At 39.2% G+C, this 13,879-nt stretch overlaps 1 protein-coding gene across 1 annotated transcript in view; it reads left to right on the top strand.

The window, feature by feature from the left end:
* C7 (complement C7) overlaps window positions 1-13,879 on the top strand; it is a gene marked incomplete at both ends in the record, with an annotated part of 76,459 nt that overhangs the window by 49,099 nt on the left and 13,481 nt on the right. Inside the window, 4 exons of the mRNA XM_080701629.1 lie at window positions 2,923-3,151; window positions 5,289-5,460; window positions 8,488-8,575; window positions 11,963-12,095. Of these exons, the coding sequence (XP_080557755.1) occupies window positions 2,923-3,151; window positions 5,289-5,460; window positions 8,488-8,575; window positions 11,963-12,095 (622 nt within the window). The remainder of the gene's footprint in view (window positions 1-2,922; window positions 3,152-5,288; window positions 5,461-8,487; window positions 8,576-11,962; window positions 12,096-13,879) is intronic.

Genomic DNA, 13,879 nt, shown 5'->3' on the forward strand with positions numbered 1-13,879 from the left:
ATTAAGTGTTTTGTAATTTTCAAGGGAAATTACTGATGAAATTTATATTTTTAATTTGACCTAAATTTGATTGTATGTTCCTTGGTTCCTAGTTCAGAGAAGTCATAGATTCTTGCACAAGGAAGGCATTTGTACTTGCCTGCTCTTACATCTGTCAGGCTGTCTTTCTTCTTATGACCATGGCTCATGGATTTCTGAAGTCATCTAACTTAAAATAGTACCACATGGGCTGGCAAAATTTAGGATGTTTTACTTATATACTCAGTTCTTTATAACACAACTTGTGTTTCTAAAAATCATCGAGCTATAAGATGCACAAAAAGGTCAAACGGTTAATGGGAAAATGGGGTTAGAAATACAATACTCAAAAAACATCAGTTGTGATTTTCATTAAAAAATAAAAGGATAGCTGGGTGTGGTGGCGCACGCTTGTAATCCCTGCACTTGGGAGGCTGAGATAGGAGGATTGCACAGGTTCGAAGCCAGCCTCAGCTACTTAGTGAGGCTCTCAGCAACTTAGTGGGACCTTGTTTCCAAATAAAAATATAAAATAGGTCTGGGAGTGTAGCCTAGAGGTAGATAGCCACACACACACACACAAAGGATATATACTGATAAAAACAGCAGCACAGTTTTATACATGTTGTTTTTAAGGGATGCTTATGTGCTATGGTAAATGTGGCATATTACCTAGAAAAAGACCTGAAGTTTGCTGGATGAGGCGAAGATGACAACTTGTGAGTATCATGGAGTGGTAGGAGAACAACCAGAAACCTGACAGTTGTAACACCAGATAGATGAGTGGAGGTTACAATACAGGCAGTGAACTGACACGGTGTGTGTGCATGTGGATTTTCTTTCTGTGGGGATTGGTGGAACAGTATCAAATTTTCTGTGTTTATCCTGTGATCTTGGGATGAAATTGTCCATAGGAAATGCAAAATTTGTGACATGCTCATATTGTTCTCCAATATATCAGCCTCAATAGAGCAAATCCACCTTTTCACAACAAACCTTATAGGAGAACTGAATTTATGATCTATTCCTTGCTCTGTGAGTTAATGTCCCAGGCAAAAGTCTGATTTTTCAGAGATCAAGAGATCCAGAGAAATTTTGTATAAAAAAAATTACAATAGCTCTTCAAATACACTATGAATACCATCCTGCACCCAGTCACTTCTGAATAAGCTGAGGGTGGAGCGTGAGTTTTTTCTGGAAAATCATCTTAAAGTGCCATTCATTAATATTCAAAATGGCCTATATCTGTAGTCAGTGTTCTATATATTCTTTAGAAACCCTAAATTATCGATTAGGGAAAAACAAAGTCTTTCACAGACTCAACTATATACGTTTCCACAAAGGACTGTAAACTATCATAATTGTGCTAACTTATTAGCTGGGCAGGAAAGGAAGAGCAAGAGAAAAGCGAATACACAGATTGTGCCAATGAGCTCTATTATGGCTGCAACCAAAATACCATATAAAAACAATTTAGAGGAGGAAGGGTTTATTTTGGCTTGCAGTTTCAGAGGTGCAGCCCATGGTTGGCTGGCCCCAAGACATCATGGTGGCAGTGGGTGGTAGAGGGAAGCTGCTCATTCATGATGGCTGAGAAGACTGGGGGAGAGGGAGGAAGGGGGAGAGAGAGAGCATGCTGTGGGCCAGGGATAGACAAAGTCACCAAGGCCACATCCTCCAGGAACACCCCACCTCTCAACCTTGCTGCATTGGAGATCGTGAATTCAGCACATGAGTATTTTGGAGAACATTCCAGATTCAAACCATAACATAGGTATATGACCGTGCAAGGCCCAAGAGCCAGTGGTGCTCATCTCTTTCCAGTTCCTATGCGGAGTGACATCGTGGCGGTAGGGTGAAGTGGGTCACCGTGAGAGTGCACTGCAAGAACTGGCAAGAGCTGTGAAGCAGAGGTGCTCCTGGAGAGCAAACTGCTAAAATTTAGCTAGTGCGTCTGTGGTTTCAGAGTTGCTTACCCACCCCATCCCCCAAAATACCCTACACAAAGTAATAATGTCTACCTGTTTCAAACTTCTCCAGGAAAGAGTTCATGATCTCCACTAAAGAGACTTGCTAAATCTCTCACAGTCAGGGAATTTAATTGCTTTTGCTTCTTTGTTGTAATTTAAGCACATTTCCTTTTCTTCTGTCCTCTATGGGGGTGGTAATGTATTGTCTTGAAAATAATCTTCCATTAACCAGAAAATGAATGTCCTGGTTTTTGTTTTTTAATTTTATGCATGCATACAAGAAATAAAAAAAATCCAACCCTATCTGATTCTAACTTTCTTTGGGTTTGTCTTGATCTTGTTGCCAACAGTGAATTGTTCTTTTTTAAAAACTTTAAACAAGAAATAATTGTCCTGTGGTCCTCCTTATCTGCAGTTTTGCTTTCCTTGGCTTCAGATTCAGATCAACCATGATCCCAAAATATTAAATGGAAAAATCCCAGGAATACACAATTCATAAGCCTTAAGTAACTTTTATTGCATTACATTGTTTTAATTGCTTTATTTTATGATTAGTTATTATCACTTTGTTTCATTAGTTATTATTGCTAATCTTTATCTGTGCCTAATATATAATTTAAACTTCATGATAGGTATATATGCATAGGAAATACATACTTATACATATATACATGTATACATGTGTATATATATATATATATATATATATATATATATATATATATATATATATACCCAATAGGTTTGATACTATCTGTGGTTTTGGGTTTTGGCATCTACTGGGGTCTTGAGACATCTCCTTGTAGATAAGGAAAACTACTGTAACAATCAGAAGGGTGGCTTTTGATTTTGTTTCAATGCAGTTGTACCCATATGTGAAAACTATTCCCACCTAAAGCCCTGGACACTGACTATGTTGTCTTTATTTTCATAGCTGACACCGATATATGAGCTGGTAAAGGAAGTGCCATGTGCCTCTGTGAAGAAACTGTACTTGAAGCGGGCTCTAGAGGAGTATCTGGATGAAGTTGACCCCTGCCATTGCCAACCTTGCCAAAATGGTGGCATGGCCACTATCAGAGGGACCCAGTGTCAGTGCCATTGCAAACCATATACATTTGGTATGGCATGTGAAAAAGGAGTCCTTGTAGGTGATCAGGCAGGTAAGTGTGCTGAATTTTCTCTTGTCATGATTGGTCATATTGAAAAGAAAATCATCCTTTCTCTCTGGCCCCTAAAATGTGCTTCTCTGTATATAAAAAAGTGAAATCATGTTTGAATTTACAATTTCTCTCTTTTTTTCATCCCCAGATTATAGCCAGCATGGTTAAGACATTTTCCTGTTTCTCTTTTAACTCTTCTGAATTAATAGCCCCACTGAGCCCTCCACTCCCCATTCTCTAATAAAATTATGGGGGCTGGAGTATAGCTCAGTGGTAGAGCTATTTACCAGCATGCAAGAGGCCCAGGGTCCTATCTCTAGCACACCCCTCAAAAAGAATTGAATTATACTTAAAATATTTTCCTTCTTTCCATAATTTAAGGTTTGGTTGCAACACAGGTCTCTGAAGCTTATGTTTGCATCCCCTATTTTCTGAAAGCAATCTTTTTGAAACATCTCTACTTCTATTCTGTGTTATGCGCCACCAATCAATCATTCACAAATATTTTTTGATTATCTGCTGTGTGCTCAATAGGATGCATGATGCTTCAAGCACTCAGTATGAGGCCATGTGAAGCTGAATTTATTACTAGTCAAAGTATGACTATATATATGTGTGTATGTATGTGTATATATATATGTTTTTATTCTTGCATGTATGTACATGTTTCTCTCCTCTAGAAAGCTCATTTCTTAAAGTTAGGGTTTTTCTCATACTTTCAACGGTGCAATGTAATTATACATCTTAATGAGATTCAAAGCAATAACAAATATACATATCACTTTCTTTCTGTATACCCATCCTCCTTCCCCTTCCTCTCTTCCCATACATATCAGTGAAATTGGCAATGAAACATTGTATAGACTTAAGGATTATAGATGTTTGATTCTTTTATTTATTTCTAGAGCTTTACATAAGGCTTGATTCATAGAAATCACTAAATAGATATCTGATAAATGAAAAATACATGGCTGAACAATGGTTACTTATTCACAGCATACTTTCTCCCAAATGTCTCCCCAAGTGGCCTGTCCAGATACATTGAAATTCCACCACTGAGATTAATTTCTTTGTAGCTTGGATTTCCAGTTATCCATTGAAATGGAAGCACCCCTTGCTGGTAAGGATTGGGGTAGTAATCACAACACATTGAGCTATTATTACCACCTATCAACATACTCAGTGGGCTGTGTTATTAAATAAATTCTAGTTAATGTAATGTAAAAAAAATCATGGGAAGATGTTATGCAAATTGATTTAGTTTTAGTGTGTGTGATACCGAAGAGTGGGGATGGGGGAAGGGGAAGAGGAATCTGGACACACAGAGTAGAAGGAACGTAGGAATAGCAAATACACCTGTACATTGTCTGGATACCAGGCTTTGGGGGCATGGTTTCTGAAACCACAGTCTAACTAGGAAAGCCAGGATCTTAGAATATAGTGCATGTTCTTTTGTGCCTGCTCCAAAGAATATGATAGAGAAAAGTACAGGAACTGGGAAGGTTAAATAGGCCAGTGTGGGCTGAGGAAGTACCTGTAGATTGGAGAAGGATGCTAAGAGTAGATAGAACTGGAGATTAAGAGCATTGCTTCTGCTGAATGCATCTCTTCACCTAGTACAGCACCAGCCCTGGGGCTAGCCGACTGGAGGACCCAGTTGGTTATGTTCTCTTTGTGCTAAGTCAGTGCTTTAACTGTAGGATCTTACTTGCCTTATTGAGACTGTGGGGCGAGGGAAGATCTGTACTCAGTCAGAAGACCTGGTTATGTTGTGGCTGTGGCTTTTGGCAGCTGTCTTACAATCTTGAGCCTGACCCTTAACTACTTGCTCTTGGAGTCCTGTCTATTAAATGAGAATGTAACGTGCCTCTTGCCTATCTCAGTTCATTGTGGTGAGAAGTAAGTAAATTATACAATGCACATGAAAGTGCTTTGAAACAGATGTAAAATAAGCAAAAATCTAAAAATATTACTGCAGGTTCACTATAGGAACCTTAACATGGACCTTCCAAGTCAGTGGGTAGAGCAGAGGGAAGCAATCCACAGGATTGCTTCTTCCCCCAGCAAACACACAGCTCTAAGCTCTGAAGTTGTCCTCTCCAGGATCTCACTGAAGAGCCTCTCTCTTGTCTTACAGGAGGGGTTGATGGAGGTTGGAGCTGCTGGTCCTCTTGGAGTGCCTGTTCTCAAGGGAAGAAAACGAGGAACCGGAGATGCAATAACCCACCTCCCAGTGGGGGAGGGAAGTCCTGTATTGGAGAAACAACGGAAAGCAGGCAATGTGAAGATGAGGAGCTGGAGCATTTGAGGTAATGGAAATCAGGCTTCTGGGCAAGTGCATAGAGCACACAGTGCTCTCTGCTAGGCACAGAGGATACAATGTCTGCTATGACAGACTTAGATATAGGGTGGTGGGCTTTGACCAGTGGCTACTCTGCCCCTCAGCACTGGAGTTAGTGAAGGAGGAGTGACAGCGTGGTTGATTTGTGCTTGCATGGGTCACTGGGAGCAGCCCGCTGAGTGGATATGAGTAATAGCTTTGGAATCACACACACCTGCCACCTACCTGCTGTGTGACCTTGGACTAGGCACCTGCACACTTCTTCTACAACTAGAATAATAATAGTAGATAAACCAACAACAGAATGCTGTTGGAACTGAATGAGCTTCAGCATGTAAAATCAGTAGTATGTCTGGTGCATGGTTAGCATTTAATAAATGTGTTAATTTTATAATATATCACTCTTATTACTTCTGGATTAATTATATAGTCAAATGCTTGAGATAGATTATATATATATATATATATATATATATATATATATATATATATATTTGGTGGTACTGGGGGTGGAACCCAAGGCTTTCTACCTCCAGGCTATACTACCAGACCTATTTTTTTATACTTAATTTGGAAACAGGGTCTCACTAAGTTGCTGAGAGCCTCACTAAGTAGCTGAGGCTGGCTTTGAACCTGTGCGATCCTCCTGTCTCAGCCTCCCAAGCTTGGGGATTACAAGCATGCGCCACCACGCCCAGCCTGATAGATAATATTTTAACTGATTAGCCTCATGGTCATCTGGTACTTCCTTCACATTTGCAAGGACCTTGCAAAAGCTATTTCAAAAATGCTTGCTAACCCAATCATATCCCTGGGCCATAATTTTTTTATGTCACACCCTACTGTTTTATATCATCTTTTTCTCCTCCTCCTCTTCTTCCTCCTCCTCCCTTTATTCCTTTTTTTCTTCTTGTGTTTCTGGGGTTTGAACCCATGGATGTTCTACCTCTGATATACATCTCCTAGCATATTTTGTTTTTTATTTTTAAACAGGGTCTTTTAAGCAGGATTGAACCCAGAGGCATTCTGCCTCTGAGTTATATCCCCAGCTCTATGTTTTATTCTTTTATTTTGAGACAGGGTCTCATTAAGTTGCAGAGGGCATCACTAAGTAGGTGAGGCTTATGGTAAACCCGGATCCTCCAGTTGTAACCTGCCAAGTACTAGGACTACAAGCACACACCACCACACCTGGCTTGAAACAGGGTCTTCCTAGGTTGATGAGAGTCTCACTACATGCTGAGGCTGTCCTCAAACCTGTGATCCTCCTGTGTAAGCTCCCAAGTACTGGGATTACAGGTGTGTACCACTGTTCCAAGTCTGTAATTTCTTCTGATCTAAGGGAGTTGGCAGAAATTTCTAGTAAGATAATTTGAAGGTTTAGGTAACATTTAAAGAAAGAGATGTTCTTGTGGAAGGGTAGGAGTTGGGCTATCTTATTCCAAGGTCTTCTATGTTTGTAATCTATCGGCAATGGAAATCTCTCTATTGAGAGTTGGAGAGCACATGGGGTACTGTGGGAAGAGAACTTCAGCTTCAGTGCATGTACCTCCTGGAGGGGGGTTGAGAGGAGGTCTCCTGAGCAGGCTGTTTCCTCTGCCTTTAGACATAAAGCTGGAGGGGAGGAGCATGCTAAGGGAGAAAGTGAAGGAATCTTCACTCTTCTTGGTGCTCAGAGCAGGGGAAGTCTCCTTAAGCACAAATAGAAGAAGTTTGATCAATACTCCACATTTCTGGGTTTCTTCAGAGTATCTCAAAAGGATAAGGAATTCAGCTGAGAAACGCTCACAGGCCATTTTTAATAGTTCTCCCTCAGATTTTGTGTCTCTGCAGTGGAGAGAATACGGGTGGTATATTGACCACAGAGGTACCGTTGAAAACAGTATCATTTAGTGATCATTATCCTTATTGCTATTGTCACCTCCTCCTAAAGATGGTCCTGGTGATGTTGAACTGTCAGGACTGGCACCTGTGAGATTAAGGCCTCCATCTCCCTCCATCTTCCTTTTGGAGCTTAGATTTCCTGCCTCAAACCCTATCAGAATGTGCTTTCACCAAACAATGTGCTATGAATTAGATATATTTCAGAAAAAAGTATATAGATGCTGTGACTTCTTATTGCCTTATAAGATGTAGAGAGAACATGATTGTAGGAATCATGATGAACATGAACCCAGCCCTAGTATTATTAGTTCCTGACTTCGGATGAAGTTATTCTGACTTTCTGTGCCTTTGCTATTCTTTGGGCATCTCATAGAATTGCTGTGAGTATGAATTGAGCTAACAAGCATGCTCAGAGTAACTGCCATCATGCCTGGCATGTAGGGAATGCTCAGTAAGAGGTAGTTAGTGTAATTCTCTATCACCTCTCTTGGAATCACTAACCCTAATTACTTTATATGTAACACAGAATTAATTCTGTGTGAAAGGATTTCAGGATCCAGTAGCAGGAGAAAGAAAAAGAGTAGAGCCGACCCTTAAAAGGTGCTTAATAAATATATCAACAATGAAAAAAAGAAAAAAAGTAGATTTTGACAGATGTGACCTGTAGAAAGCATATGAAGTCAGTGTGTTGTCCAAAGACTTCTTTCTGTTTCTTCTTTTTGTTTTTATGCTACTAATCTTATAGCTATTTGAATTCCTATATTTTGGTAGAATGCATTTATATTTTATTTGGAAACAGGGTCTCACTAAGTTGCTAAGAGCCTCACTAAGTAGCTGAAGCTGGCTTCGAACCTGCGCGATCCTCCTGTCTTGGCCTCCCAAGTGCGGGGATTACAAGTGTGCGCCACCACACCTGGCTGATGCATTTATCTTTGAATTTTCCATCATAGGATGTGATCATATATTTGGTTTTGATAATGACAAAAATAACACATTAATGTGTTTGTACTCTCTATTTACATATCTTCAGATGCAAAGAAAAATTTAATGCATTGCAAGATATTTATTAAACTGTGGAAATCAATCACTGTCATTATTATTTTTTTTTCAGATTGCTTGAACCACATTGCTTTCCTTTGTCTTTGGTTCCAAAAGAATTCTGTTCATCGCCTCCTGCCTTAAAAGATGGATTTATTCAAGTTAGTTATAAAAGTTATTTTTTTCCTTTATAATATTACAAGTTCTATCTCTCTACTGGGCCATAATCTATTTCTTTCTTCCATGGTGAAATAAAATATTTTATGTGTGTAGTTTAGTTTTAGCACTGAAGGCTTTAGTTTGTGGCTTTCTTCGTCAGCTCTAGGTGATTCTGATTTTGCAGAAATCTTCTGTGGTGTGGGAAATCAGTATCACCACCCATTGGATCTGAAATGTCATCATGCCAGAGGGCTACTAAACATTGCCACTCTGAACATTAAAATAAGAATCTGTGAACAGCCAGGTATGGTGACACACACTTGCTACCCCAGTATTTGGGAGGCTGAGACAGGAAGATCATGGTTGGAGGACAGCCTCAGCTACTTAGTGAGGCCCTCCACAACTTAGTGAGACCCTTTTTCAAAATAAAGAATAAAAAATAAGGCTGGGGGCAGCTTGCAGGTGGAATGACCCTGGCTTCCATCCCTAGTACCACACATACAAAAAAAAAAATCTGCAAGCAAATTCTTTAGAGTATTCTTCTTATCCTTTTCTTTCCTAGGTACTAAAATTTTATTTTTTAAGTTTCAAAACAGGTCTGTGATTAAGTTGCTGAGAGACTTGCTAAATTGCAGAGGCTAGCCTTGAACCTATGATTAACCTGTTTCAACCTCCCAAATGCTAGGATTTCCGTCATGTGCCACCACTGCTGACTTAGAAAACTTTCCTCATTCTTGCCAGTGAAAAAAATCTTTACAAAATGTGAAATTGGGCATGGTGGTAATCTCAACAATTGGGAGGCTACAGTAGGAGTATTGCAGGGCCAAAGCCAGCCTCAGAAACTTAATAAGACCCTGTTTCAATGTGAAACATAAAATAGGCTGTGGATCTAGCTCAGAGGTAGAATACTCCTGGTTTCAATCCTCAGTTCCAAAATAAAATAAACACTTGGGGACCTGGAATTAAATATTAGTTTTTTATTATAATTTTTTTTAGTTCAAGGGATCAAACCCAGGACCTTGTGCATGACAGGCATGCATTTTGCCTTTGAATTACATCCCTAGCCCATAAAGTTATTAGGTTTATGCCAAAAGTCAATAAGACATTTACCCAGTGTCTAGTGAGATATTTGTCATTGTACTTTGAGCAATGTTCCTATTTAGAAAGGAATACTAGTAATCTCCCAATTGGCATTCTAAAGACTTTACTGGGATTTGGGGTCATATTAATCAGTGTTGTTTTCAGTATTTCTTATGATGAGGCCTTGGCCCCAAATCCTGGCACAATCACTTTATGGCTCCCCCAGGACACACCGTTCGTCAGAACGTGCTCAGTGCTGCCAGCCTTGCTCTCAAATTTCAAGCCCTTGAGCATACAATCTCTGAGAGTTTGCTTAAGCTTCCCCCAGTGTAGGAACTATTGATAGAAGAAGAGAAAGCCAAAGAGAATATGAACTTGGCATCTCCAATACCCATGCTGTCCCCCTACACAACCCATTGAGCTCCTGAATGAAACACACTCAGAGAGCGAGGCTGGGCAAACACAAGCTCCATAGAACCACGAAGTTATTGTCCCAAACTCCAGTGCATGTGACACCCTTGTAGGAGCCATGGCTTCCAAACACTGCTCAACAGGCTGGCCAAAGAGAGCCATCCAGGGAACTTAAGAGGGATGGCTGCTTGCCTGTCCTCTATGTCTTCTCTATGTCTTCTGATTTGATAGGTTTGGGGTAGAGTCTGACAGTCTATTTTTTTATATTACTACAACAGGTTTTGATACGGGGCCAAATTTGAGCAGTACTGCTGAGACTTCTTCATATACAAGTCCCTTTAATAATGTAGAATAAGGTCTAGGAGCTACAATCAAAGATCAACATGTGGCTTCCTCGACTTTCAGACCTGGGCATCAGCCTTAGCCTTCTGTGTTCTATCAACTTCCATGACAGAGCCAGACTGGGCCAGGCCAGGAAGAGCAAGACTGGCAATGAGGGCCAGGAGGCCCTGGGGAATTTTGTTCTAAGCTCTAGAACAGAGATAGCCTAGGTATCAGCTCTGAGCCCTCCTCCAGACCTCAGCTATCTCCATTCTCTGGGTGTCAGAGAGCTAGAGTGTAAGCAAAGTAGCAAAAGTGACTCCAAATGAGAATAAATATCCCCTCACAGGCTCAAACATTTTTTTTTTCTTTTGTGGTACTGGGGATTGAACTCAGGGGTATTCTAACCCTGAGCCCTATTTTATTTTTATTTTGAAACAGGATCTTGCTAGGTTGATGAGAGTCTCACTGATTACTGAGGCTGTCCTCAAACCTATGATCTTCCTGTCTCAGCCTTCCAAGTACTGGGATTATAGGCATGCACCACCCTACCCAGCTTTTGGACTTTATATTCTTCTTTGTTTCACCATAAAAGTTCACCTCTTGGCATTTAGGTTAGTAAAATATCCTTAAATCTGATCCAGCTACAGCAGTATTTCCAAACTTATAGGATAGAATAAGAGATGAGGGTGGGAGAAGATCAACAACATGCTTCCCTTAAGTCATCAGTGAGCCTGGCATGGTGCCACAGGCCTGTGATCCCAGTACTTGGGAGGCTGAGATAAGAGGACTGTAGGCCAGCCTCAGCAATTTAGTGAGACCTTGTTTAAAAATAAAATATAAAATAAGCCTAGAGGTGTAGTCCAGAGTTAGAGCTGGGTTCAGTTCCCAGTACCAAAAAACAAAAGAAAGAAGGAAAGAGAGAAAGAAAGAAGGAAAGAAATAAAAGCAAAACAACAAAAACCACAAAAAGGCAAAAAAGAAACCCAACCAAAAACCAAAACAAAAAATACCCACCAACAAAACACACACACACACACACACACACACACGCACGCACGCACGCACGCACGCACACCATCATTTAGAAACTTAGACCTTCAAGAAAATGCTGACAGGGTCTGCATACTTCTGTGTATTTATGCTGGCATTTATTAGGTAGCATCACTAACGAACAGCCCATAATACTTTAACATGAAGAGTTGATAGAGACACTTCCAAAATATGATAACAAATTACCTTTTTCTAAAAGTGTGAGAAAAAATTTATTTGAACAGTATCCACTAAAGTAATCTTTGTAAAATGCTTAGTATAGCACTTGGTATTTTGGGAACAATCAATACATTATAGTGCATTGCCATTAATAGTTTTATTTTAATTAATCTTGGTACTAGTATAGTTGATTAGGACTATACAAGGAAAAGTGCTTTCTAGACAATTTTCTAAATCAGTCATTTGAATGTAGGTTGCCTGGTGATCAACGAAGGCTGTGATTTAGGCCAAATTAAATAAAAGAAGCATTTTGTTAATGCAAAAATGGGTGAACTCTGTCTCTTTCCATTTTTATTTTTGTTTAGAGTGAAGATACTGTGTTTCCTGTTGGAAAAAACATAGTGTACACTTGCAATGACGGATACTCTCTTATTGGAGACCCCATTGCTAGATGTGGAGAAGATTTACGATGGCTGGTTGGGGAAATGCATTGTCAGAGTGAGTGACCTGGGTTGTAAGACATAATTTTAGACCAGAGAATAATGTGGAAGAAAACTAATCAGTATAAAAAAACACTCGTCATGATATGTACCATGTCTTGACCTACTGCTCCTAAGAGGCTGATATGATCCTGTCCAGTCTTCATAATTGACTTAAGAGATCCTCAGTCTTCTCCGATTGGTAATGTGTAGTGAGGTCAGTTTGAAAGTTTCTGGAAGAAATTAGAAATAGCCAGGGAGTTTTCAGCCTAAGACCATCAGCACATTCTTTGGAGTTTCATTACTAGGGTTAAGCCCAATCAATCACGTCCTTAAATGCTTTAACTCCTATTCTGTTCAGATATGGGCATATGAGTTAGAGCATCGGCATATTATATCAGGCTCCATCCACCCTTTGGCTTCCACCTCAAGTGGCAGACAAGCATGCTCAGCAGATGGATAGGCGGGCAGAGGTGTAGAGATGTTTCTCTTAAATCTATGCTATATGAGGAAAGCTCTAGTCCACACATGCACGTTTTCTCACTTGGAATTATGCCTATTAGTGACATTTCTGAGTCACTGGCTATAAATACAGTGAATGCACATGCATTTAAACTTAGTGGATGCTGCTAATCTTCAAGTACAACCCTACCAGGGCTGGAGAAATTATAACTATTTTCAAAACTTCTTTTCTTTGTTTTCCTTCTTTTATTCTCTTTCATTCTAATATGTTTTTGTTGATTTATCTTTTAGTTTATTAATCTACATATAATGTTTATAATACACTTCTAAGAACTCTGTTGAATTCTTAATTCCATTTTTCAGTTCTAGATATTCCATTTGCCTCATTTTAAATTTTCAATTCTTTGGTGAAATTCTCCATTTGTCATTTAGTATTTTTCCAATTTATTAATTATAGTTGTTTCAAGGCCTGTATCTGCTCATTTCATCTCCTAAGAGTATTTTTATTGTCTTTTTTGTTGTTGGATTTTGGTCAATTCCTATTGTTTTGCATGTTACATTAGTTTTGATTAAATGTCATACTTTACAACATTAAAAAATTAAAGAAACAATTTGAGAAAGCCAAAAGGGTGGATGTACCATGACAGAGTTATCTTCCTTTAGTAAAGATTAGTTTTGTTTCTGGCAAGCAGCAAAGCTGGTTTATGTCTGATCTATCTTTGTTCCAAGGGAACTTCCATTAAAGGAATCTAATAAAAAGTGTGGGTTTTCTTCCTGGGCCTCTCCTTCTTGATGGGACTATATTCCAATTTTTTTCCCTAGCATGTGACATTGCTAAAAATTATCATCTTTCAACCTCTGAGTTGAAATATATGTTAATTTACAAGCACTGCAAGCGGAAGAAACATTTCCAGATTTTGTAATCACCCACTTAGATTACTCTTCTTTCTGGAACCTTGGACTTTAAAAGTTGTTCTGTTTTGATAGCTTTCTGATTTTCTCTGAGGTACTTTTTCTTTTAATTTTGTATACTCTTCAGGTTTGTCTTTGTATGATAGTGATTGTGAAACCAGCAAACTCACGATGCCAGAAATAAATCCAATACTAGATTATTGTTTTTGAAGGCACAAAATGTGACTTTTACCTTTCTGTGTTTCCACCAGTATCCAACATGTTTGGCAGAAGAGAGGCACTCAATGAGTGCTGATTTTGAATAAATGAACGAATGAGTTTTCAGCTATTAAGCAGTCTTTTGTAAAATATTGTCCAAAGTCCTCTAAGGAAATTGCAAAGATTTTTTTTAACATTATAAATTTTGACCTGCTCCCCATAACTATAAAT

This window comes from Muscardinus avellanarius, assembly GCF_963383645.1.
Source record: "Muscardinus avellanarius genome assembly, chromosome: 1".
Classification (NCBI taxonomy): Eukaryota; Metazoa; Chordata; class Mammalia; order Rodentia; family Gliridae; genus Muscardinus; species Muscardinus avellanarius.